Source organism: Sycon ciliatum, chromosome 6, assembly GCF_964019385.1.
Source record: "Sycon ciliatum chromosome 6, ocSycCili1.1, whole genome shotgun sequence".
In the NCBI taxonomy this organism is placed as follows: domain Eukaryota; kingdom Metazoa; phylum Porifera; class Calcarea; order Leucosolenida; family Sycettidae; genus Sycon; species Sycon ciliatum.
Window position 1 is genome coordinate 19,054,432 of NC_088648.1, and position 25,632 is coordinate 19,080,063.

Sequence of the window (25,632 nt, forward strand, 5' to 3'; positions counted from 1 at the left end):
AGCATCACGTCTTCTCCGACTGTCGAAATTTGAATTTTTCTTTACGCAGGACTTCAGCTTAGTGCCGTCAAGTATTCCAGGGACGCGTAGTAACACCCACTACAACATCCAGAAGAACAAGCCTTAGTCTTTTAGTATGTGGTCTCTCGCCGGTGTCCAAGACCAAATAACACCACAACGACCAATTTTCTAACCTCTGTTTTTCTCGCTATTTACATGTATATGGAGGACAGCTGGAAACATGTAGCACTCCAAATGAACACATCAGGACGGTGTAATAATGCCACTCAGCTACACCCTGGGCGTGTATGCATTCCTGTCTGCGAGTTACGCCAAGCAACTCGTCTGGACACCAGTGCACACATACAACAAATGCAGAATATTGGAATATTTTGGTAAAAAAGTGAACGGCGAAAGACAAAAACCCAAATTGCAGCCACCTACAGACTAATATCCACATACGCTGGCTGTGTAAAGGAGTGTCAATGAGAATCTTCATTGCGTTACTACAGAAGTGTATGAAACGGAACGTAGCGGACAAGCTCAAAAGTGCACGCCGAGCCAATATAGGCGGCATTGCAGCACATGTAAGACAGTTATGGACAAACAGGCACAGATGAAGTGTTCCCACTATGAAACGGTCTCAGCAGTTCCAAGGAGTAAGAACATGACAATAGCATAGAATGATGTCTTTTGCAAGAAGTGCTACGAGGCACAGCTAGAATAGATAATAGTTGACAGCAGTGCAAGCATTCACAGCAAAGCTATTACAGCTGATCGCTTGTCACACTCAGATCTGCGATAATCCTCTGGCTGAGCTAACAGCAGAACTGGGTGAACACATGGATGTTTGCACACTTGCACAAAGAAGCGAGTCATTCCCTTTCTGCGGAAAGGCTGCAATACCCAAGGTCCTCTTCGTGCTGTTCTCACACAATGCCAAGACGCGTTAATACCCAAGGTCCTCTTTGTGCTGTTCTCACACAATGCCAAGACGCGTTGGAGCACGATCTAGCTGAGAAGACACACAGATCGCACAAGATAAGGCAGCATTTTAACGACAGTAGGAATAATGCATGAAACACAGAAGGTAATTCAATGGAAAAAGTGCTCCGCTTTTTATATACTACACTTTTCCAATGTTATACAGATAATACACTGAACTCCATGGAAGTGGATTTGGTTGTCCCTATTAGTATAATTGCAGTGGGTGCTGCTTCACTTGAACCATATTTTGGTTCCAGTAAAGCAGCACTCACTGCAATAAGTTGCAGAAAAATTTCTCAATCGCATCGTCGCGCATCGCGTCGCAGAAGTGATATCATGCATCGCGCTTTCGAATGTTGGCATGGCTGGGCATCACTGCCGGTAGTTCTGCCAAGAGGACGTAACCCGGATTATTAACCCCTGGTGGATCGGTTACACACAGAAACGCAGCAGGTTCGAGGCAGTGTCTGCATGCGATACACCATGCACACAAACCTTCATAAGGCTCTTATGAGAAAAAGCGCGCTTTCAATCTGAAAACCACAGCAGATCGTTGCGCACTGCCCCAGCCGGTACCCCAGTTTGTCGCTACGTAATGTGGGCAGTAAGCCTCTTCAGACCCCTCGTGCAAAGTTGCATGCTCTTGGGGCTGTGGACTCTTGGTTCAGCCACCAAAATATGAATGCAGTGGAGCTGCGTCAGCGGCGTACATGAAACGAGACAGCATTCGGTTCGTTTTAATCGATAATATCGACAGAGAATATAATTATTATTACAATGACACCAAGAGAAGCCTTGATGGCAATTAAGGCCAGCATGTCCATCCGCAGCCATGCAGCAGCAGCAACGAGGGTACATCTCAAGAGAATACAACTACAAGTCCATACCCACTAAAATGTCATGCAAATTTTACAATATACAGAGTGTCAAGACATACAAATTTCGCACTTTCGGATTCCTCAACAGTACCAACCTAAGCACAGGCACACTAAACGGGAAGAGAACACATTTATTTATGACATCGTATTCCTTTGGATGCTTCTTTCTTCTTGTTGTGCTATTTTCAACAAGGCAACACTTATGCTCGTAAAAATACTAAAAACAATTTTGAGATTCCACTTAGTGCCATCGGTTATTCCAGGCAGGAATACTCAAACCATTATCATCTCACTACACAGCAATATGTACTTACTAAGATCCGCCATGAGAGCTTGGTGTCCGCAGCTCTTGGAAAGCTCAGCTCGTCTACTTCTCGATGCCAGTCGGCGAAACCAGCAAATCGTGGAGAGCAGTTTCTTCCATAAATAAAGCCCAAGATGGCGTTTGCGATTCAAATTTTCTACTCGGCGTCAAAGCACAACATTGAACTCATCATCTTCCATTGCTGCAAAGGCAAAGGAGCGAAGACAGGCCGCGAGAAAGGCCAAAACAATTGCCAAATTTCTCCCCCAACTGCCATTGTCGTCATCATCTTCACCAACACAGTTTTGTGCAGACTTTTTCCCGCGGGATCGGACCCAGGAAAATGAAAACGGCCCACTCAGTGGCCTGGCGCACGGACTGGTCGGGTCAAATGAAAAACCTATTACTACTGTATTTGACGGACCTATTGAAGATGGCAACAAAGAATTATGACCTCTCCTGGACCAGGAAATCTGCCATTGACCAAAGGAAGGATTTGATCTGCTGCTCGGATTATAGCGTTAGACGCCAACCCTGCAGTCAAGATCAAGATGAATACGTCGCCTCAGCAGCCCACAGTTCTATGTCACACCCAGCAGCCTTCCTTTCACCATACCGCTTGCTGAATTTCAATTATCGAGGTTTGTGAAGTATTTGTCTTGTGCCGCTAGCAATCTTCAGATGTGACGTTAGACGTCCGTGATGATTTGTTGGTTTTCACTTGGCATCTACTTTTCACCTATCTTTGTCACCTATCTTTGTCACTACCTCAGTACCATTTGTGACATGTAAACTAGCGCAACCTATTTCTGTATACCTCTCCTTCTCATTGTGAATGATTTAGCACTTGTGATAGTTGTGTCTGGTAGGGTTCAGAACACCTCCATTCTGCACTATTCCTTTTGTGTTCATATGTCACATATGTGAGTTAGTTGAGTGTTTACACCTCAGTGCGCCAATATCTTTTCTATAAAATTCATAGCATTATTCAGCTAAACCCCTTCATTCAACAACTGCTTCTCCTCTGATGAGTTCCCCGTTATTATTTCTATGGAACGAAACAAGACTTTTCAGGAGTACTATTACTTGCTTTCGTGGAGTGTGGCTGGTGAACTGTTCGTGCTGTGATCTGCAAGCGTCGTGTGGTCTCGTCGGGTCAAATGAAAAACCTATTACTATTACCAAATATTGTTGCAAAGTGCGTTTACGAACCAATGATGTTGTTGCAAGTATGATCGCTGGAGCTTTCTACTTCGATACTTGTAGTACTAGTGCGTTGAGGTCGTGTGACTGGTGTCCTTTGACCTCCTCTCAAACAAACATTAGCCATTAGCAAGATCATTACTAGTAAAATCCACAAATCGGCCGGCGAAAAATTCACCGAAAACGAGACTTATCGAGAAATCGCTAAGCTTTTCGCCGATTTTGGAGGGCTTCTTTGAGAATCGCCGAAAATCTTCCAAATCTTCCAATATCTCACCAAAGAGTTTGCAATGCATATGACATTATGTAGAGCATTGTCGTTTTACATGCAATGAAGAGCCGTTGATATGTTTGAGGCAGATTGAGGTTATTCACGAATTGTTTTTTTCTTTATGTACTGCCAAACGTTGTAGATTCTTTGAGCTTCGAGCTGACAACTTGAAGTTTTTTTCGCTCTTCAAGCTCTTTGAGCTCTAGCACTCAAGAGCATTGGCTTTGTCTTTCAATGGAGTGTGACACACACCGTGTATTATTGTTGTTATTATTTTTTTGAATGGCGAAATGAGAATGGAGATTTGGAACCCTCAACGCGCGAGGACTTTCCTCAGTTGAGAATCGGCGAGCGCTTGTTCGCGACGCTGAAAAATTCAATCTAGACTTACTTGCTTTGCAGGAAACAAAGTTACTGGAGAACTTGAACGAGCGAAATGGGAGATAACGGCTACTGACGTTTACACCGGAGACACGAGCTCGAGGGCTGGGGTTTCTTGTCGGGCCATTGCTTGCGAATTCCTTGCACAGCGCATGGCTGGTCGGAACCACGGAGCGCATTGCTGTCGCTCAATTTCATGTACCGTACGGGACCGCGGATCGTTGGCAACTGCTCAGCGTGGTCAATGCGTACGGCACAACGTCATCCATCACCAAGAAGGATCCCGATGAGCTGGAGAAATTTTACGACACACTTACGAATGTCGTCAACGGCCTCCGGAGGAGCGCGCCTGTGTTGGTCCTTGGCGACTTCAACGCCAAAGTCGGACCCCGCAGAAACGGAGAGGCTTGCATTGGCAGGCATGTGAAGGGGCTGCGTAACAAGAACGGAGACGCGCTTGTGCAGTTTGCTGACATGAATGGATTTGTACTTGGCAACACGTGTTTTCAACATCCCAACCGTCACCTCACGACTTGGGAAGGCAGGACACCTCGTGGAACCCCAATTTATAATCAAATAGACTTTATCCTGTGTAAACACAACACTAAGTCATTGTTGCAGGATGCCAGAAGTTATGCTGGAATTGAGACATCATCGGATCATCGCCTTGTCTTATGCTGTTTCTCACGAAAACTACTGCCTTGCGTATGGAAAGCCCATGGTCAACAGTCATCAGCCAAACCCCTGAATCTTGTCGAGTTTTGCAGCTGTGAAACAAGACGCAAGTTTGGAATGAAAACGAAGGAAGCAGCAACTGAGCTCTGCTGTGGATCGGGGCCAAACCTCAACATTAACTCCCTGAACCATGCTCTGCGGGGTGTTGCTGGGACCGTACTCGGCAACAAACCGAAGTCCAGACTGCCATATACAACTGGCGAGGTGGAGGCGCTGTCAAAGCTACAGAAAAAAAATCGGATGGACATCAACAGTGTGCAGGATATCTCAAGCCGTGAGCAACTGCAGCAGGAACGAAACAGAATTCAAAAACAAATAAAGAAGATAACACATCAGCTGGCATCAGAACATCTGGACAAAATGGTGAAGCAAATTGAAGACCTCAAGGATAATACGCAGATGTTTGGAGCAGTGAAACAGCTCCAATCCAAAATTGGGAGTGGAATTGTTGTTGACGGTGTGGATGGCAAGCAGATACTTAACAATGAAGGCAAAGCCAAAGTAGTAACCAAGCACTTTCAGGAGCAACTTGGGCCGGCTTGCAACATGATGATTGATGCCTTTGAAGGCATCCCGCGACCTCTGAACAATCCCATCACCCAGGCCGAAGTCACTCGCGCTCTAAAATGCCTAAAGAACGGACGTGCATGTGGTCCTGATGAGCTACCAGGAGAGCTTCTAAAGTACAGCGGACCAACAATAGCCAATCTCATATGAGCAATGCTCAATAACGTATTTGAAAATCATCGAAGAATCGAAGTCGGCGAAGGCACCCTCATCCCGCTGCAGAAACCTGGCAAACCGAAAGGTCCTCCTGCTAACCTCCGTCCGATCATTTTGCTAACCTCACTCAGGAAGTGCCTCTCTCTTATCATCTTGAATAGAATCCAACCGGGAGTGGAGAAATTTCTGTCACCAGGACAGTCTGGCTTTCGCTGTGTTAGGTTCACGATTTCACATATGCACGCACTCGCACACTCGTACGCACTCGCACCCTTGAACTCACCTTTACAGGCGCGCGCTCACTTTCACTCTCGTACGAGGTGATTCGTAATTTTTTAACATTGCGTCATTTCTTAACAAATCGGTAAAATATCTCATTGCCAGCGCCTGCAAAAAGTCACGTCAAATTTCTTTTTGCCATTGCCATTGTCAATGTTCTGTCAAGTTGGCCTCCAAAATTGAGACTGATATTCCTTCAGGAAGTGACATTGCAAGAGCTTTCAGTCTGCATGTGCGCGATGTTTACGGTAAAATAGAGTTTAAGAGAGTCATAGCCGCTGGTTTCAACCTCCAGTGACAATATATTTAGCTGAAAAGGAAGCATATGATAGATACATACTGGAAACGACGCCTGGGAAGGAGGAATGGGGTGTGTTGGCCCTGGTAATGGCCACACATTGGCAATTACTGAATTTACTAACAGATGTTGATCACAATTGCATATAAAATCAGGGTGATACACCTACTGCTATGGAAGCTTGAATGGCTTGTATTTGGATCAACATGATCTTGATCCAGTCTTGCTGGACCATCCTGGATACGTAGGGTCTCTTTCTATTGAAAACTGACTTGAAATTGTGCTGCTAAGGCCTATTTTACCATGATGTTAAGAAATGACCACAACAAATAATATGCGGAAAAACTGCCATTTTTCAACTTCCCCCTGCTTCCCAACACCAAGGAATATGTGCATGAACAACCCACCATTGCAATCTAAGGACATCAGTATTACATTTTTGGAGGAAGAAATGGAAAGATTCGCTCCTCGAACCCTACGGAAGGCTTTTTTACTTTCGTGTTAAATAATGACGAATCACCTCGTACTCACCTTTTCAGGCGCGCACTCACTTTCACTCTCGTACTCACCTTTACAGGCGCGCACTCACTTTCACTCTCGTACTCACCTTGCGCGCCTTGGCGCGAACTCACCTTTTCGGGCGCGCACTCACTTTCACTCTCGTACTCACCTTTTCAGGCGCGAACTTACCTTTACTCTCGTACTCACCTTTACAGGCGCGAACTCACCTTTTCGGGCGCGCACTCACATTCACTCTCGTACTCACCTTTTCAGGCGCGCACTCGACGTACTCACCTTCACAGCCTCGTACTCGCCCTTGTTGCTTTTCCTAATCTTTTCTTTCTTTGGCCTGGGTAGCTCGACTCGCGCTTTAGCACATTTATCTCCATAGCTACCCAGGCCCTAGATAAGCTCTTGCTGGAACATTTGCTCGGCCCCCTAGTCTTGCTTGCCTTGTCTTGCTTGCCTTACCTTGTCCTCTATCGAACTTCTGAGATCCCTTGTCGTTGTCGACTTGATCCGCTCGTCCCATTGTGACTGTGCCTGATCTTAACAGCTGCAACCGGTCGACGGCGGACTTAGTCTGGTGCAAGAGGTGGCTTTCGTCTCTTGTGGAAAGATTTGACACTGAAATTCATGTTCTTGGCCTTGATTTCAGTAAATCATTTGACACTGTGAACAGAAACAAGCTACTCAGTGTGCCGAGCAGCCAACATATTGCAACTGATGATGAGCTACGCCTCATTCGGAACCTCATCAGGGTGGAATCAGCAAAATCATCTGCCTTTCCAACTACGAAAGGCATTCCTCAAGGAGATGGCCTTTCGCCGGTCCTATTTACAGTTTACCTCGAAGCCGCTCTGCGTGACTTTCGTTCAGTCCTGCCACCGAGACCAGCTGCAGATGAACACCTACCGGCAGAAACAGCCTATGCTGATGACGTAGACTTTATTTCAACGTCCAAAGCCTATCTTGACCTGCTTCTGTTGCTTGCGGAGAGCACCTTCAACACATGGGATTTAAAAGTTAACGTTACAAAAACAGAATGGATCAGAAAATACCTAGAACCAACGGCACCGTCAGCAGTAACACACCAGTTCGTTATTCGCGGTCAGGAGCCTTGGAGAATGGTAAAGACACTTGGCTCCTTGTATGGATCATGCTATGATGTAACACGGCGAATTAGCCTTTCCGCAGCGGCATGTGGGCGCATGAAAGAGATTTGGCTCCGGCGACAGCACCTAACAACTAACACCATGATGAGGCTGTACAACGCATACGTCCTCCCGATTTTTAAGGACAACATGGACGTGGTGGGTCCAGAACCACCATAGACCTCCTATTGGCTGAGGACGGTGCAGTGGGCTCTTGCCGCGTTCTCCCGCATAGCCTCAGTGACCACCTCCCCATCTTGGCTACCCTTGCCTTCGAAATGCCAACCGTGCCAGTACTCAGATCTAGCCGAAACACTAGAGAAATAAAACCTTCCGCAGCTCTGCCAGGACTTGGTCAACTCTCGTCTAGAAGACTTCAGCACGACGAAATCCTTGGAAGATATGTGGCAGCTATGGTATGACAATTTCACCTCACTCCTTGACAGGCATGCTCCTGTCCAGGAGCACCGTTTATCCAGCTCTAGACATCAGATTCTTACAAGATCCCCATGGAAAACGGCCGTTTACCATGATGCAGTCCGCGAACGAAATCATGCCCACCATCGTTGGCTCCGATAACCTACGGACACGGAACTTTACGACACATTTTCAGATGCCCGCAAAGCAGCAAAGCGGCTTGCTCGTCAGCTGAAATCATCCTGCTACACACAACTACTGGACACGTGTCAATTCAACCCCCGGAAAGCTTGGAAGGTCCTCAACGACCTCTGCGGTCGGAAGAAATCGTCAACTCCTACTCGGCTCACTGCGTCCGCCCTCAATGCCCAATGATCTGCAGCGACCTGATGTCCTATCCCAACCTGAGGGACCGGGCATAGCAGATGGCTTGAACCGCTTCGAACCAGCCACATGCGAAGAAGTTCTTGCTCCCCTACTGAAGGTAGACGAGAGGAAGGCCACGGGTAGCAACGGAATTCCCTGCTATGTGTTGCGACACTGGGCTCGGGTCCTGGCCCCGTCACTAACTATCTTGATGAACGCGTCGCTGGCCATGGGAAAGGTTCCGATGATGCTGAAATTGGCCCATATTCGCCCCATTTTCAAGGCAGGAGACCCCGAAACTGCTAAGAACTACCGCCCTATATCTTTGCTCCCGGTTGTTTCAAAGATCCTGGAAAGGATTGTGCATAAAAGGCTCTGTGTGCTTCTAACCGAACATGACCTCCTTCCTGCCGAGCAATTCGCTCACCGAGCCCATCACTCCACAGAGGACGCAGTCTTGTTGGCTGTGGATCAATTTTACGAAGCCGCAGACCAGCACCTGCATACCGGCGTGGTGCTCATTGATACGAGCAAAGCTTTCGACAAGGTCCAACATCAGACCTTGCTCCAGGATCTCTTCGAACTTGGTGTCTCCTCTACGGCACTGGACTGGTTTGCGGACTACCTCAGCGCACGACGCCAGTGTGTGGTCACTGCCAACGGTACACGCTCAGAGGAAACAGCTTGCACGTGCGGTGTCCCCCAGGGAAGCGTGCTTGGACCGATATTATTCGCGGTCTACACCAGATGTGTCGCATCAGTAGCTGACCCGGTGCGTACACTAATGTTCGCGGACGACATCATGCTGTACCTGAGCCACGCTAGCGCTCACGCCATCAACATCACCCTTTCCGTAGCAGTGTCGGCTGTCGCCAGGCTACTCCATGCCAAAGGGCTTATCCTCAACACCGGAAATACACAAGTTCTTGCAATCAAAGCTGGACGGCAGGCACACCTCGACCTCCACATTACTTGCACTGGCACGCCTCTTGCCCAGACCAGTACGGCTCGCTACCTCGGAGTCACTCTGGACGAAAATCTTCGCTGGTCACCGCAAGTCACCTGTATCGTCCGACGCACGGCTATGAAGCTGCGGATCCTCCGCCAGATCCGGCACTGCCTAACAGCGAGGCAGGCGATGCTGTATTACTCTGCCCTTGTCATACCGGATATTCTATATGCGGCGAATGCGTTTCTCCCAGGACTGTCTGCTGAGCAGCGGAACACAGTAGCCAAACTGGATAAACGTTGCATCCGTTGCGTGGCCGATGAGCACTCATTGGCCCACACTCTTCCCCTGTACACCAGGCTGGGTGTCTGCCCAGTGCTGGAACGAGGAGAATGCAAGCTCCAACTCCTGACATTTATAATCCGGTCTGGAATCGTCAGTGAGCTGTTGTCGTCCCGAATTGTATTGCAAGGCCCGCCGACAGGCATGACCACTCGAGGTCAATTGGGACGCAACCTTCCCCTCCCCCTGGCCCGCAGTGCTTCTGGCGTATGCCGACCACTTCTAGCCAGCTGCCGACTCTGGAATGGCCTGCCCGACTGTATGAAGTCCATAGTATCTGTCCGTGAATTCAAACGCATGCTACGCGTATTTTACTTCGGTTAAATGTAATGGCTTTCGTAACCTGCTGATGAGGCTCGATAGAATCATGCTACGATGATCCGACTTGTAAATTTGAGATCCATTTTTTTCTGCTCGTCTTGACCCTGCCTCCCCTCATTGCTACTTCCATTTTCGTATTTTTATTTTCATTTATTTTTCTCTTCATTTCTAACTCTTCTTACTGGTTGTCATCGCTTCCATAATATTGGGCGGAACTGCCCGTTTGCCTTGCGATGTCAAATAAATAAACAACAACAACACAAGGGTACTGACAATACCAATGACAGTAGCAGAATACGTATGGACGAGAATTTCCACCGATAACCTTTCCCTCGTTGGTGCAAACATTTACCGACCACCCCGTAGCGATGGCACCCTCTTCTGTGCGGAACTGGAAAGAAGCATTAAAACCGCTAGAGCCGAAGGTGACGACCTCCTACTACTTGGAGACTTCAATGCGAAGAACAGTGCATGGCTCACCACAGACAGAACAGATCGCCTTGGGGACGACATACAAACTCTTCTACACACATACGGCCTCACACAACATGTCAGATTCCCTACTTATACATCCACCGACAAACACCTCTCTCATGTCTAGACCTTGTTATCTCCTCACTCCACAGCAATAATGTTCATATCCAATCACTTCCACCGTTTGGCGCATCCGATCAGACTACTATCAGTGGCCACATCAGCAATCAAATGCCCCCCATAATTAACAACTCCCCTCCACGATCCAGAAGCACCACATTCTGGTCATGGACAGACAGCACTATCCACCTTCTTCGAGAAGCCCTTTCACGCACAAATCTCAACCACCATCCAAACGAACACGACCCATACCCAGTTGACACCTTATGGCGATACTGGCCCGACAAAGTCCTGAGCATCGCCCAAGAGCACTGCCAAGTTACTCGCACTCGCCCCCCTTGGGACAGGAAGAACGTGCCAGCACTACCATGGATATCAAAGGGCCTCTTGAAAGAGATCAAGGATAAGCACAGAAAACACAGAATATACGTTCACTCACGCTCGCCCGACGACTGGAACACGTTCACTGCCCAAAGAAACCGTGTCACCACCCTCCTGCGTCGTGCAAAATCGGATTTCGTAAACAACTCAACAGCCTCCTCTACTTCCCTACACCGCCTCATGAAGCACCTAACTACAGCTACAAAACAACGCATACCCGAACTCGTCACCCAAGCAACTCCTGCAACGACACCAGCACAAAAAGCCGCTACCCTCAACGAATACTTCATTTCACAGAGCAAGCTGTCCGTGGCCAATGCGGATGAGCAAACCCCAGCCATCAACACCACCCCTGACATCCTCAGTCCCCTTCAAGAAATCTCGACTTCCCAAGCTGAGGTCGAAAAACTCCTCCGCGGAGTTGATACCAACAAAAGCCCAGGGTTCGACTCTATTCCAAACCGCCTACTCAAAGAAGCGGCTAAGGAACTTGCACCGTCGTTATCGTCCCTCTTTAATCTATCGTTCCAAACCGGAGAAATCCCACAGGAGTAGAAAGATGCCACCATTACTCCAGTACCCAAGCCTGGTGACCCAACCCAACCCACAAACTACAGACCCATCTCTCTCTTGAGCACAACATCCAAAATCCAAGAAAAAATTGCACATCAACTCCTCTACAACCACATCACACCCCACCTACCCAACCAGCAGTCCGGATTCCGTGAGAAAGACGGCACTGAGAAGCAGCTTGCCCGTCTCGTCCATACCCTCTCCACTGCGAAAGACGACGGGAAACACGTCAATGCCTGCTTTTTTTATCTAAGCAAGGCCTTCGATCGTGTGTGGCATGCAGGCCTTCTAGCAAAACTCTCCCACTATGGTGTCCAGGGCGACGCCCTGGAGTGGTTCCGACGGTACCTCTTGGGGCGTCGGCAGAGGGTCCAGGTGGATGGCGACCTATCGACTTTCCTCGACATCCCTTCCGGCGTCCCTCAGGGATCTGTTCTTCGGTCGCTTCTATTCCTCGTCTACACCATAGACCTTCCACATGCATGTGAGAATCCCGGCACCACCTGTAGCCAGTTTGCAGATGACACCGCTCTGATTTCCATAGCGAGAACTCTTCAAGACTGCACCCGAAACCTACAACAGAGTGTCACAGCAGCTGGAGACTGGCTTCAAAGATGGCACCTGCTGGTTAACACAAAGAAAACAGTCATCCTCCCGTTCTACCACAATAACCGCCCTCCTGAACAGCTACCCCAGATCACCCTCAGGAATAGTCCGCTTACCGTAGCACAAAAACACAAACACCTCGGAATAATCTTTCAGCATGACCTCCGTTGGACGGAGCATGTTGAATACATAGTTAAAAAATCAATCAAGTCTTTCAATATTCTTTTTAGACTAAGGTCTACACTCACCAGTGATTCTTTATCTCACATCTATTAGACATACATACTACCTATATTCTCATATGCGAGCAATGCTCTCACACCGTTGTCACACACTTCCCTTGACAGGGTAGAACGACTCCAGCGGAAAGCCGCCAGAATATGTCTCCACCTTCCCCTTTACACACACTTAGAACACTCTCACCTTTCGCATCGCATCAAATGGCCAACATTATTTTCACGCTTTAAAGTTAAACATATACTCTTCGCGCATTCTCTGCGCCATAATTATGCCCCACCACATATACTCTCGCTGCATACTGCTAGCAACGTGCAACCTTCGTATAATTTACGTCGCTCTCGTACTTGGCACTTGCCAACTCCGCGGACTGACCGCTGTCTCCATTCTCCCCTGTACAAGGCCCTTCATTACTTTAATTGCTTGCCCGCCCAGCTTCGCGAAATCCCTTCTCGTACTCCCATCAAATCCGAGATATCCCTGCTGTTGCACAACTCTGTATGCTCGTGTAGCGACCACCCCTGCCCGTACACTTTAAGGGGAAGTGCATCGATTTTTCGAGTAGGGTCCAGAAGAAAGACAATTTGATATCGGTTCGAATGGCATATCTCTCGCTTCCATACGATAAGCCAAACTTGCCAAATCGTCAATTGCATGCTCACGTTGTCATAGCGACCAGCAGAGTGATGACGTACGAAAGGCTTAGCTCCTCCACAGAGAAGGTCGATCACTGCAGAAATTGGTCATTTTCAATTGTCTTATTGTATTCACGATGTGAAAGAAGTGCTGTGTTCAATGCTGTTAGTGCCGTGAACTATTTGTCGCCCTTCTCATGCATTTCCCTAGGCTGACTGTGCCTAGGAAATAGTTTCCTCCAGGACAAGATGCTTGGAATTCGCCGTCTCTCCTGGGACATTTTCAGCAAACTTTCAAACCTACGACATTATTTCATTCGTCAATCTCCACCACCCGTCGTCTCACCTGGCTTCAGAAGATATTACGAGAGATAGGAGAGTCGCCAGGAAGCATCACATTCATCTTCAGGAAGTGGAAAGAGCAAACGGCATGGTCCTTGGTTGGGGGAAATGCTGAACGTCTCATTTGTCCCAACCAAGATTTCAGCATTTTGTTCGTCAATATTTTCGCTTGTCTGCTGGTGTCTCCGCGCTCCAGCTTTCTCCTGTCGGTGTCACGTCCCAGTACACAACCGAGAGGACTACTAACAAACAGTTCACTGCACTTACAGCATTGAACACAGCCCTTCTTTCACTTCGTGAATACAATAAACCAATTGAAAATGACCAAATTCTGCAGTGATCGACCTTCTCTGTGGTGGAGCTAAGCCTTTCGTACGTCATCACTGCGCTGGTCGCTATGGCAACGTGAGTATACAATTGGCGATTTGGCAAGTTTGGCTTATCGTATGGAAGCGAGAGATATGCCATTCGAACCGATAGCTGTGGTTGGCTTTCACCCTTGTCTCAGTTTTACTGGCCGTCATCATGATGTGCCATGAGATAATAATAATAATAATAAATACAAAATATAAAGATATCAAATTGTCTTTCTTCTGGACCATACTCGAAAAATCGATGCACTTCCCCTTTAAGTACACAACTCTGTATGCTCGTGTGGCTACCACCCCTGCCCGTACACTTAAGTAGTCATTAACACTTACGCCCTGCCCACCCAATTCTTCCTCACTCTTTCTCCTTTCTTACACTATTATCTCTTATTGGCCACTGGCTATCGTGAGAATAAAGATGTGAAACAACAACAACTGATCAAGCTCGCTTTTTTTTAATCGACTCGGGCTAGAGAAGGTTGAGAGTCGTGCTTTCAAGCGCGATATGAAGATGGAAGTGCGTGTTCATGTCAGAAATCCAATCAAAATGGTCGGGTTCATGTTCTATCAGCCAATCACAGCCCTTCGCGAAGTATTCACAAGTTCGATATGAGTTTCAAGCGTGGGTGCATGTCAGAAGAAATGCAATCAAACCCCTCGTACTCTTGTTCGATCAGCCTGCATCACAGCCCTTCGCGCTTCGCGATCTCACACTCGTACTCTTGCTTCATTCCATACATCATACACGGTCTGGAGGGCTTGATGGCTGATTCAGGTTTTACAGTACCGTTTCTATGGTTGTAGCCAATGAGCGACGTTCCCGCGGTGGCCTTGATGAGCCGATAAAGCCCGTCGTCAATGGCACCACGTACTCCGTCAGCGTGTGTCAAGTGTGTCTACACATCGTGATCAGTTTCCAGCCTACTTCTTCTTCGGAAAATCTTGAGCAAAGAAAAAAAGCAGTAGATCGCAAGAGCAAAGAAAAAAAAACAGATCGCCAAATCTCACACTCGTACTCTTGCTTGACTCCATACTTCTGACAGCTCACAAGACTGTAGGCACGGAGATGACCAATCGAAATGCACCTACATGTACATGTAGCAGGGCCTACATCATACTACATGTAAATGTACAATGAAGTCATTGAAGGTCAGGCGATCAAAGCATGCTAGAACTCCGTATTTAATATTTAGTGGAGCGAGCTTTGATTTTCCCATCAAAGCCAGCCGAGGCGGGCTTTTACCTCAGCGCAAGGTTTGAACTGGGAACCTCATGATTCGCAAGTACATGTAAGCCTCCGTATGTACGGCGCAAGAACTGGGCAACGTTCCACGCAAATTTACACTCGATTATATTTTTAGGGCCGTTGCACACTACGTAGAAAACAGCTTTTTTGCTGACCTCGAACAGTAGAAGGTTGCGTTTTAGTGTTAGTTGTCCTGCACGAGGGGAATGCAGTTCGCCCTGCCCCTGCTGCCCGCGAATATCGTGTCCCAGGGTTGTTGAAAACGTAGACCCGTGCACATAGCGCTGGGTCGGGGGACCGGGGTAACACCATTTCCACAGCCAACGCCAGGTCTTCCTCAGCTACAGATAAAATTAGCTCATGCGATAACATTGCACAACACTGACCGCGTAACTTGTAGAAACTTGTAGTTGTAGTTAAGGATCAAGGGATCCTTTTCTTTTCTATAAATATATCCTTGGCTTTCCATTGAAGTCCAATCATCTTTTCAGTTGAAAAATTAAGAATTCTACCAGAAAGAGGTTCTTCATGTTTACAAGTGCACCAGGAAGTCGTCAAATGCAGTACTGCAATTATTTGACGACTTCCTGGTGTGTAATTCTGAGCACAATTTGTTTTCTTTTTTTCACCTCTAGATAGCTGTGTTTTTCATTGCAAAACATTCCTGACTTGTGTTTGTTGTTCAAGCAAAGTTAAAGGCAGAGGACACATGACCCCTGAAAGTTTCGCGTGGCGCAGGAAGGCCACACACAACCACTTTGTGAGGATCTGAATATACCTTGTACATGTAATACTGAGTGCAAGATGCTGAACTGAATTTGTGTTATTTCAAACAATTGTTTTTGATCACAGTACCACATAGAGCAAAATCTGAATCTCGTCCACAAGCTAACCGACAGTCAGGCTGCCAACATGACTGTACAAATGATCCCTGCAAACACCCCATGGCAGAAGTCGGAGGCCAAGTTCAGTGCGGGGACGTACATTGTACAAGTACATGTACATCTCCGAAAAAAATTTCATCTTCGTCTCGATGCTACACTAGCACTGCAAGTCGTGCAGAGTCGTAGACACGTGATCACTGAAATAAACTATTTTTTGCGGGCAAGTAAATCTTTTTGCAGGCAATATCACATATTATTGCCCGCGGCGGGGGAAAAGTGCTGATTCGCCGAGTATGGGTAACAATCATGTGCCACGTGATAAGGGAAATTAGGTAATGGGTGCTGCTGCAAACAATGGGTGCTGCTGCAAACGAATTGAAATAGAAGTGAAACTGCAAGATTTAGATAAATTTCACAGACCAAAGGTACATACATGTACATGTGGTTCATTGCATAATTACAATTGAGATAATTATTTTCACACAAGAGAGACAAAAGAGAGATTGGAAGCTGTGCCGAAACTCTGAGTTTCACGTATCACTACGATCATCAGGCAACTAGGATAATTAATTTCATCTTTTCCTAATCCGTTTCTTGGCTTGGACATCAGCTTCAGTCCTTTGTTTTTGGACAACCGCTGCCGCCAAAAGGAAGATGGCTTCTCGGGGTTCTGGGCCAAATGTGTCACTTTCTTGGCCCTATACCATCGCCTACATGGCAAACCTCTGTCATTTCAGCATCATTTTCTTCAGCAAGTCGACTCTCCTGCATCATGCTGTTGGAATGCTTCTCAGTCCAAACCGCCGGTTGTGTGGCATCAGAGTATGGGGTATGGGACCTCCAAGTGGGAACACTGGCTGGTGATGAGGCCCACAGGGTGTCGGTGTCAAGGCTAGTTTCGATAGCCATGTTGTCCATTTCCAAAGACTCGTTCTGTGCTGGCAGGGTGTTGACATCACTCGACTTGGCTGTCTTAGCTCGGTGCGGCAGTGTGCTCAGCTTGCCCAAATCATCCATGGTGAACCGCTTCAGCGAGAAAAAATTACTGCCGAATCCCGTTGACCCGGTGCTTGTACGTGTCGTGCGCGTGCTGCTTGAAGTCCACTTCTCTGTCCATCCTTTCTTGGTTTCCGTTCCCCTGACTACATGGACAAAGATACCAAATCCCTGAAGTGAGCTCAGTATGGTGAAGATATACTGGAGAGTTATCTCATCCCAAACGAGAACAAAGAATCCGAACATCCACGTCAAGCCCAGGAGAACAGACAAGCAGACGACTATGGCAAGAATTGATACCTCCTTGGACTTGCCACTCTTCGCTGCGCCCAATTTCTTTTCCCGGTTGTGTAACGAGAAGCCAACTGCAGCGAGGATACAGGTGTTGTATAGAAGTGACATTCCCATTGGTGCTACAACACTGCCGTAAAATGCTCCGGAAACGGTTATCCAGCATCTGTGGAAAAGCAAGCAAGTGAACAATGAAGGGTAAGAAAAAGAAATGTGTTTCGACATGGAGTGAATATTCATAGAGCTACAGCTAAGATGGGAAGCCGGCGCATAGCTTGCATGGAGCACGATGTGGGGTGGGGGACGGCATGTGCACCCCTAACAACTTCAACGTAATAATAATGACCATAATTCCATGCACCAGCCATCCTTCACATGCCGTGCACCCCCCTACAACGGGAACCCGCTGTGCCCTTGAGAAGCTCTCAGGAACTTAGTTGAATGTAGGTTTTAATTATCAGCTGATGTCATAGAATATCTCCTCTTTACAGTCCATTCTCTCAAAACGGACAACTTGACGTGTGTCTTGCACAGGGTCAGTCATTCAGGTGTGGTGAAATAAAGTGTACATCCAGTACTGAGCAAAACATCGAATTTTTCATTGCCCAATTTGATGTCTGAGAAAGCCAACGGATGAGGATTCAGATTTATGGCCCAGCTTCACACCAAGAAACAAGAGCACCATGGCAACATGTACGGAAAACGGGTACGATATGCAGATAAAATTTAGAGTCTTTGAACTAGGGCAAACTCGGTCTCGGAAAGGCCAGCCGGACTATCAGGGATGAACGGGTATACAGGTCACCTGAATCGGGAAAAAGACTAGACATACAAGAACAATTTGCAAGATTACTATCCGGTACAGACACTTAATTCAAATATCCAACTTGACAAAAGGCAACTCACATGTCATCCCCGCCGTATGCAGTAGCGTTTGTTGCACCCACAGCCGCACAAACAATAACGAATGGTACGACTGTAGACAGCAGAAGCACAGGAATAAATCCCAACCAATAGTCAGTATAACTCAGATATTCCCACGGCAACAGAGAACACCTACGGTTATAATTATAATGATAACGACACCAACAAGTTCATTGAAAACGAAGTAAAACTGCAGTTCGAAGCAGCTAAGCAGCCTGGATATGATTTTTTTGGAGTAATACCATGTACCAACATAATTATTCTTGAAATTCGATCTATCTGATTTTTCTTTAATTATGGAAGAGATTATGCAAGTAGATTGGTAAGAGCCCAGAACGATGATTTAAACCTGTGAAATTGCCCAAACCCCTCAGAAATGGCCCAAAATAGACTAATACACTTGCCAAATATAGATGCACGGAGTAGCTGCTTTTCTCTCAATCCTGACTGGTCAAACACAATCACAATGCTCCGGTAGAGGAAGGTTGCATCCACTGACATCCACATGAACGCACACATTAGAAGATACAGTCAACTTCGCTAATAACGACTGCGGATATAACGACAATTCGCGAATAACGACCGAATTTCCATGCCCAGAGCAAAGTCCCATCTAACTGTATACATTTTACTTCGGATATAACGACTATCTGAATAACGACAATTCGCGTATAGCGACATGCTTTTAGTGCCCCGAGGTCATATTCACTGCTTGAATAACGACTTTCTGGGCTTTTGACAGCTATTTCAAGTACCTGTCAGTCAAGTACATGTACATGTACCTGTCATGCAGAAGTACCAGAACCTATGCCTATGGTGATGGATATTATTATAAAGGCACACATGCAAGAAAATGCAGCCAATGGGGGGGGGGGGGGGGCTTTTTCTTCCTTTTTTGTTGGCTTCAAAATTGTTGGATTTACCAGCACACCTATTATGTATACACTTATGTACATGTAGTTGTACATGATTGTACAGTAATCATCATACATGTACATGTCCCTGGAAAACTACTGCCACCAATTTGCAGCCTACGACACTCTCCGTCAACTTCTGGTTGTAAAGTGCGAATGTGAAAACTGCCAGAAAGAGAAATAGAGTTAGGCACAGGCCGAAGATCATTTGGTGGTGGTCGCCTTTGCGCAGTCTCCTGAAACCAAGAGAGGCAAAAGAAAACCATGCAAACACATCTCTTCGTCACTTGGAGAATACAGTTTTGCCTTGGCAACATCATAATCGCAAAGTAATTCTGCTCGAGCTACGTCACCTCCCCTATTTCACTCTTTCTTTTCCCTCTCACAAGCCGAATGTTTTTTGAGAAGAATGCAATTCCGATTGTTAGATGAAGGATGAAACCAATTGTCATGAGTGGAGTGCAAAGTGATTGGCTGGGCCAACTGCAATGAATTCTAGTTGAAAACAAAGTGGCTAAAGGCACCAAATAGAGCATACACAGAAACTGGGACACTATGAGCATTGCATCACTGCATTAATGTATCAACTCTGAGAGACTGATAAAATAATTTCATATTACCTACTGGAGGATGCGTGCAGTGATGTGAAAGTACTGATTAGCACAGAGGCAGAGTTGTTGCCTGATGATTGCATTTAAAGGGGAAGTATACCCTAAAATAAAATGTTCACCAGTTGTAGTCTTCGGGGTGCTAAGTCGAATGGTCTTGGTCCGAGGAAGCTGATGCGCTCCCTTCCTCCTTTATTCCCAATCGAACTCACGCACTTACACCGACATTGGGTGACGGCGCCCTACTAGATAGGGATTTGTATGCAAAAGTCACTAAAAGCCCCGTTTCATTCTTATAAAAGCACGGTTGACCGCGATTGTTCCATATGTTGTAGAATTTTGGCCGCTGAGTCGACTGGTTTTGGTCTGAAAAGGCTGCGATGGAGCACTCGGCCCTCATGTCCAATCAAACACGGCTGAGTAAGCGGTCACGTGCTCATGCACACACAAGTCACCTGGTCATCGTGCCATCAGGATACAATTTACAGCCTGTTTTGGCCCGTTCCTATCACCCGAGTTGAACCTTTGTACCAGGGAGTCGTAAAAGCCTCTTACGACTCCCTGCTTTGAACTTTTGAGTTGAACCTTGGTATGAAAATTGTAGCCTGCAGGCACGGTGACCAGGCGACTAGTGTACGCATGAGCAAGTGACTGCTTACTCAACTGTGTTCTTTTTGGAATAAGGGCCGAACGCTGCATCGCAGCCTTTTCGGACCAAAACTGTCTACTCAGTGGCCAAAAGACTACAACATATGGACCAATCGCGGTTATCCGTGCTTTTATAAGAACGAAACGGAGTTTTAGTGACATTTTTTGCATGCAAATCCCTATCTAGTAGGGCGCAGTCACAAGTGAGCGAGTTCGATTGGGAATAAAGGAGGAAAAGAGCGTCTCAGCTTCCTCGGACCAAGACCATTCGACTCAGCACCCCGTAGATTACAGCTGGTGAAAATTTGATTTTAGGGTATACTTCCCCTCTAAGAAGCATGAAAATCAGCATTGCAACGACCCAGCTATATTCCACAGTTGTACTGTGTCAAATGGAAACAAGGAGAACGGTCGGTCTGTTGCTACCTTGTGCACATCTGAGTCTGTGACTGTTCAAAACCGTTTAGTTTAGTTGTTGGACCCTAACGCATAACTTGTGCCCCACCGTTTTCCTTGTTTACATTTAGTACATATATTTTCCTTGGCTCACCATCTGAGTACTTATTGCACTGTGAACATTGCACTCCAGTACTTACGGTATATATGCAATAACAAAGAGTGTGGCCAAAAGGCTGACCATGGATATTCCACAGCCGACCATGGACACATATTTCAGTCCAATCACTGCAGCGGTTTTCTCCAGTGGTATTTTCCGTGTCTAGGGTCACGCAGAGAGATAGATAGATACCAGTAGAAATTGAGATAAGTGGATGGAAAGATAGATAGAAGATAGAGAGATAGATGAGAGAGAGGAGGGGAGAGGGAAGTACAGAGACTCCATTATGATGCAGGACATGATTTTTTTCTTTTTTTACTAATAACACAGCTCCACTGGAAAACAGGCGGAAAACAAAAAGAAACAAGGAAAAATACAACACATAGGGGATATAGGGCCGACGTACCGATGTGCTGGGAGCAACTCAACTGACCAGAGGTCTCAGCGTCAGCGTTGCAACTAGGCATCGTAAAATGGATGGCGGGGGGGGGGGGGGCACAAAAACGACTGCAAAACGAGCAGAAGCTAGAGAATGCCACAAAAAAGGTTAACTTGCTGCGAAACAATGAGAAGAAAATAATGATGCCAAAAGCGCTAAATACGAAATTAAGAAAAGGGAAATCATAAACCTCATAGCGCTAGAGCTGCACCAAAGACCGAGAGAGCTTGACAACTCAGGCCCCTACGCTATGCTTTTTTGCCTAGCTCATCATGCATGTATTTAGAACTGATAGGCTACATGATCGTATTACCCATAGCCATTATTCGGACCTTGTGTCCACGTGTCATACACCACCGTATTCCACATTCACGCGTATTTGCTTTCTTTGTACAGTTTCTTTCCCGTCTTTCCGCTTTGTGTGCTTCGCTCACTTTTTCTTTCCAAGATCTTTTCCGTTCGGCGTTCTTCGCGAACTGCTCTCGACTTTATCACTGGTGGAGGTGTAATGTAGTGACTTCGTACATGCGTTTGTTGCACGTAAATCATTATTACAAATTTTGTAAAGATCAAGATCTGTCCTCTTCTGTCACGCATGGTTCCTCGTTCTCTTTCCTGCATTTCTTCTACCTCGTCATACACAACGGTATTCCACAGTCAGCCAGACTCGGCGGACAACGAATTTACTCAACAACCCATTTGAGATATTATAAGGTTAGTCTGTGTAAGCTGCAAGAAATGGCCGCGTAAAGCATCCAATTCTCAGCACAAGCAGTAAAACTCACAAGCAACACAGCAAAGTTGGTAAGGTGACTGCACTGGCAAATGGTCCTGTTCCACATTGCACCATCACGTGTTGTATTGCAGTCCAAGTTGCTCCATCCACCGTTGCCATCATCTAATGAGGGTTGAGCAAACAAAACACGCAAATGAGTGGGTTCATCCGCATGCTTGCATGTGTAATTTCATATTTACCTCTAGATGAAATTATTGTACTCTTTTTGGCGGAGTTAACGCATATCTGAGTATGATGACCAACACCCATTAATTACCAGCAATTTGGCCATTCCATGCACATCCGGAGTAAAATGCTTAGCCTGAATTTGAGAGAACTATCTAATATCCAGACAAGAGATCAATAACTTTAGTACGACCATTGACAAGATATCAACAGATATATATATAATGCATGTGAGCGGCGCCTCCTGTGGCTGGGGCACATTGCGCGGGAAGGACCGGACTCTTACAAGGCACTGCAGCTAGCCCTCAAGAATTTGGACATCAGGCGCCCCCGTGGACGATCTCACAAGATGGGTCGACAACATCAAAGAAGACCTCAAGCCTCTGAATGTGCCGATTCAGGAATGCCTCAACCTCGCCACCAACAAGAAACTCTGGTTAACGATCATTGACAGATGCATGACCCCATTTGATTTGTTTATGCAGGCAATATGCGACCTGTTTATGTTATTGTTGTGTGTGTGTGTGTTATAATGCATGTGCTGTCTATGGGGTTTCATAGCCATAACTTTCCTCATCCTCCTCATCTTTGACATCATCATCATTGTGTGTGTGTGTGTGTGCGTGTGTGTGTTTGTGTGTGTGCGTGTGTGTGCATGTGTGTGTGTGTCAGTGTGTGCATGCATGTAATCATATAATATGTTTGCATGCGGATACCTGCAGTTGTGTGGGTTTCTACCCCCCCCCCCCCTTCCACAGCTTCGGCTGCCATCGCTACATGCCTCCCTGTGCCTTTTTGCCAATGTGTGTGTGGGCCATGTCAGCAGGGTGGACGACTCGCGCACACCGAAGCAATTACTGTTCGGCAAACTGCCTGCCCCCGTCCTCGTCATGGCCCGAAGAAGAGGTGGCGAGATGTGGTGTCGACTGACCAGGCGGACCTCGGCGTGACCACCTGGCTTGAGAGTTGCCAAGATCGTCCCGGCTAGAAACGAGTTGCGAGTAGCACCCCACCGCCATGGCCCGCTCCTGATCCTCTTCTCTGTGTCTGTGGACGCCCGTTTCGTCGACCAGGAGACCTGAAATGACATGCCAAGTTCTGCGCTCGTGTTACCACTTGAACTTTCCGACATTCGCTATCATCGCGTACGCAATGGGCAAGATCAAGGTCAAGGTCAAGGTGTGTGTGTGTGTGTGTGTGTGTGTGTGTGTGTGTGTGTGTGTGTGTGTGTTTCCGGCCGGTTCCACTGCTCCGGCTGCCATCGCCACCTGCCTCCCTGCCTTTTTGCCGGCCTTTGCACCATGATACTTTGTAGAGATCTTAAAATTATTACTTCTTGAGCAAAGTGCACAATGCAATCCTGCAAATTCGGCTCCAGACTTCTGAAAAACCGACGCTGATAGATGTAATATTTATACCTTTATCGAAGTCCCAGAAGACACACTCAAAGACATCATCCACACCCTGAGAAGGAGCACAGACACATACATGTATTGATAAGTGAAATAAACAAAATCATCCTTCATTGTCCAACTGTAGGAAGGATAAAGGACATATGGAAACGAGTTAAGAGTAACTCTCCATCACTGTAACATTGTACAACTATTCAGTTTTCTTTTGCCTACATCATATCTCATCTTAGAACCTACATGCATTGACAAACACCTACCCTTTGCCTCTCATGCAAACTCGTCATATTATCAGTATTATAAAGCATTGCCGCATTCAAGTGAGTGGATCAATTAGGTCCACCCGCGGCCTCGTTCGAGGATAGATTCAAGTAAGGGTATAGTGATTGGAAAGGTGCTGAGTTACATGATACAAAAAATTATTTTCAATCAGGAAACTGAATGTGTTCAGCGCTCTGGATGCTATAATAATAACATTATTCTAGTTGCGATTCGTATTACACCGTAGCGGTTCATAACTTGGGCAGGTGACAGGTTCAAAGTCGCTATAACGAGTCTATGGCTCTCTATGTCTCACAGGAAATGAAAAACTTCAGTACAAAGGAGCCCAGGGGACCGGCTTCCATGCTGCCATCGCTTATGGGTGAAGAGATTATCTCATTGAATTCCTGGAAAAAATGTTCAAACACAAATGTTCAAACACACATATTCAAAGGTAGGATTCTTACAGCATCTGCTGTAGCCAGCAGCTCGAAGGACATCAGGGCTGGTTGTTTCAGATTATTCAGTCGTACACCACCAACTTGGGCTGAGATTATCTCTGAACTGACTGAAGTGTTCACACTAAGATTGGAGTCTTGGAAGAGAGCTGACGTTTTGTACAGTATATACTGTGTTGAAGCCAAGTTGCAGAGTGACTGGTTCGACAGAGATATCAAGTCAGTCGCTTTGCTGATTGTGCTGGCGGCGATGTCAAAGGCCACGCTGGATCTGCTCTCTGCAATGCAAAGACACACATAAGAACATAGTGCAACTCTGCTTGGAATATTGTTCAACGATTCACTAACATAGCAAATCAGCCACGTGAAAAACAATCTATTGTTCACGTTACACTCAGGGAGACTGCGATTTCGTCACCCATAAGAACACCACCACCATCATACGGTCAAAGAATCAGCATCCAAAAGACGTAGAGAGAGATAGAGAGAAAGAGAAACAGGGAGAAAGACAGAAAGGTGGAGAGAGAACGAGATAGTGAGAGAGGGACGGGGAGAGGGACGGAGAGAGAGAGAGAGAGAACGAAAGACAGACAGAGAGAGAGAGAGAAAGAGAGAGAGAGATAGAGAGAGAGAGGGAGAGAGAGAGACAACGAGATAGTGCAAGAGAGAGCAACGGAGGGAGGGAGAGAGAGAGACGGGGGGGGGGGGGATTTCGACGTCGTGCTGCTTCAGCCCAGCAATTTGCAGAGCTTCTCAGTTGGATTGAGGCGATTCGCCATTGACTTCATGATATGGTGGCGATCTTCTCTTGCACTGGCCTCTCTTGGTCGGTCTGATCGTGGTGAAATGCAGTCGATTTTTGTTTTCTCACAATTCTACGTATCGTAGGATCGCTCAAATCCAACAGAGGAGCGATACCACGCGAAAAGAGGATGTCTCGAGGTGGTCATACTTTGATGACAGGAAGTCCATGCTTGTTTCCATGTCCCGTACTGTACTAAGCGTAGACTGATGGGATGCCTCCACTGCAGCAATTATTCGACTTTCAAAGCTCTCAAGGCGTGCCTCAAGATTGATTTTTAGTGCTGAAACTTCGGCATGAGTACTCCCAACAGAATTTAGTACAGCACCAATCTTCTCCTCTATGAATGCACTCATGCCCACACGTAACCATGGTAACTGCTCAACTGTG

General features: G+C 46.7%; 2 protein-coding genes and 1 long non-coding RNA gene across 3 annotated transcripts; all 3 read right to left on the reverse strand.

The window, feature by feature from the left end:
• Window positions 1-472: 472 nt before the first annotated feature.
• LOC135818883 (uncharacterized) lies at window positions 473-2,550 on the reverse strand. The gene is made up of 2 exons (XR_010553801.1): window positions 2,180-2,550; window positions 473-1,015 (listed from the first exon to the last, which is right to left on the reverse strand). It is a non-coding gene; the product is annotated as an uncharacterized LOC135818883 (long non-coding RNA).
• A 13,462-nt stretch (window positions 2,551-16,012) lies between these two features.
• LOC135818884 (adhesion G protein-coupled receptor E5-like) lies at window positions 16,013-18,998 on the reverse strand. The gene is made up of 3 exons (XM_065332081.1): window positions 18,591-18,998; window positions 18,169-18,238; window positions 16,013-17,428 (listed from the first exon to the last, which is right to left on the reverse strand). Exons 1-3 carry the CDS (start codon window positions 18,703-18,705, stop codon window positions 16,660-16,662), a joined length of 954 nt encoding a protein of 317 aa, XP_065188153.1. The 5' UTR covers window positions 18,706-18,998; the 3' UTR covers window positions 16,013-16,659.
• A 172-nt stretch (window positions 18,999-19,170) lies between these two features.
• LOC135820112 (adhesion G-protein coupled receptor G2-like) lies at window positions 19,171-25,598 on the reverse strand. Its single transcript, XM_065333421.1, has 6 exons — window positions 25,439-25,598; window positions 24,450-24,718; window positions 23,731-23,776; window positions 22,137-22,249; window positions 20,953-21,074; window positions 19,171-19,336 (listed from the first exon to the last, which is right to left on the reverse strand). Exons 1-6 carry the CDS (start codon window positions 25,596-25,598, stop codon window positions 19,171-19,173), a joined length of 876 nt encoding a protein of 291 aa, XP_065189493.1.
• Between the last annotated feature and the right edge of the window lie 34 nt (window positions 25,599-25,632).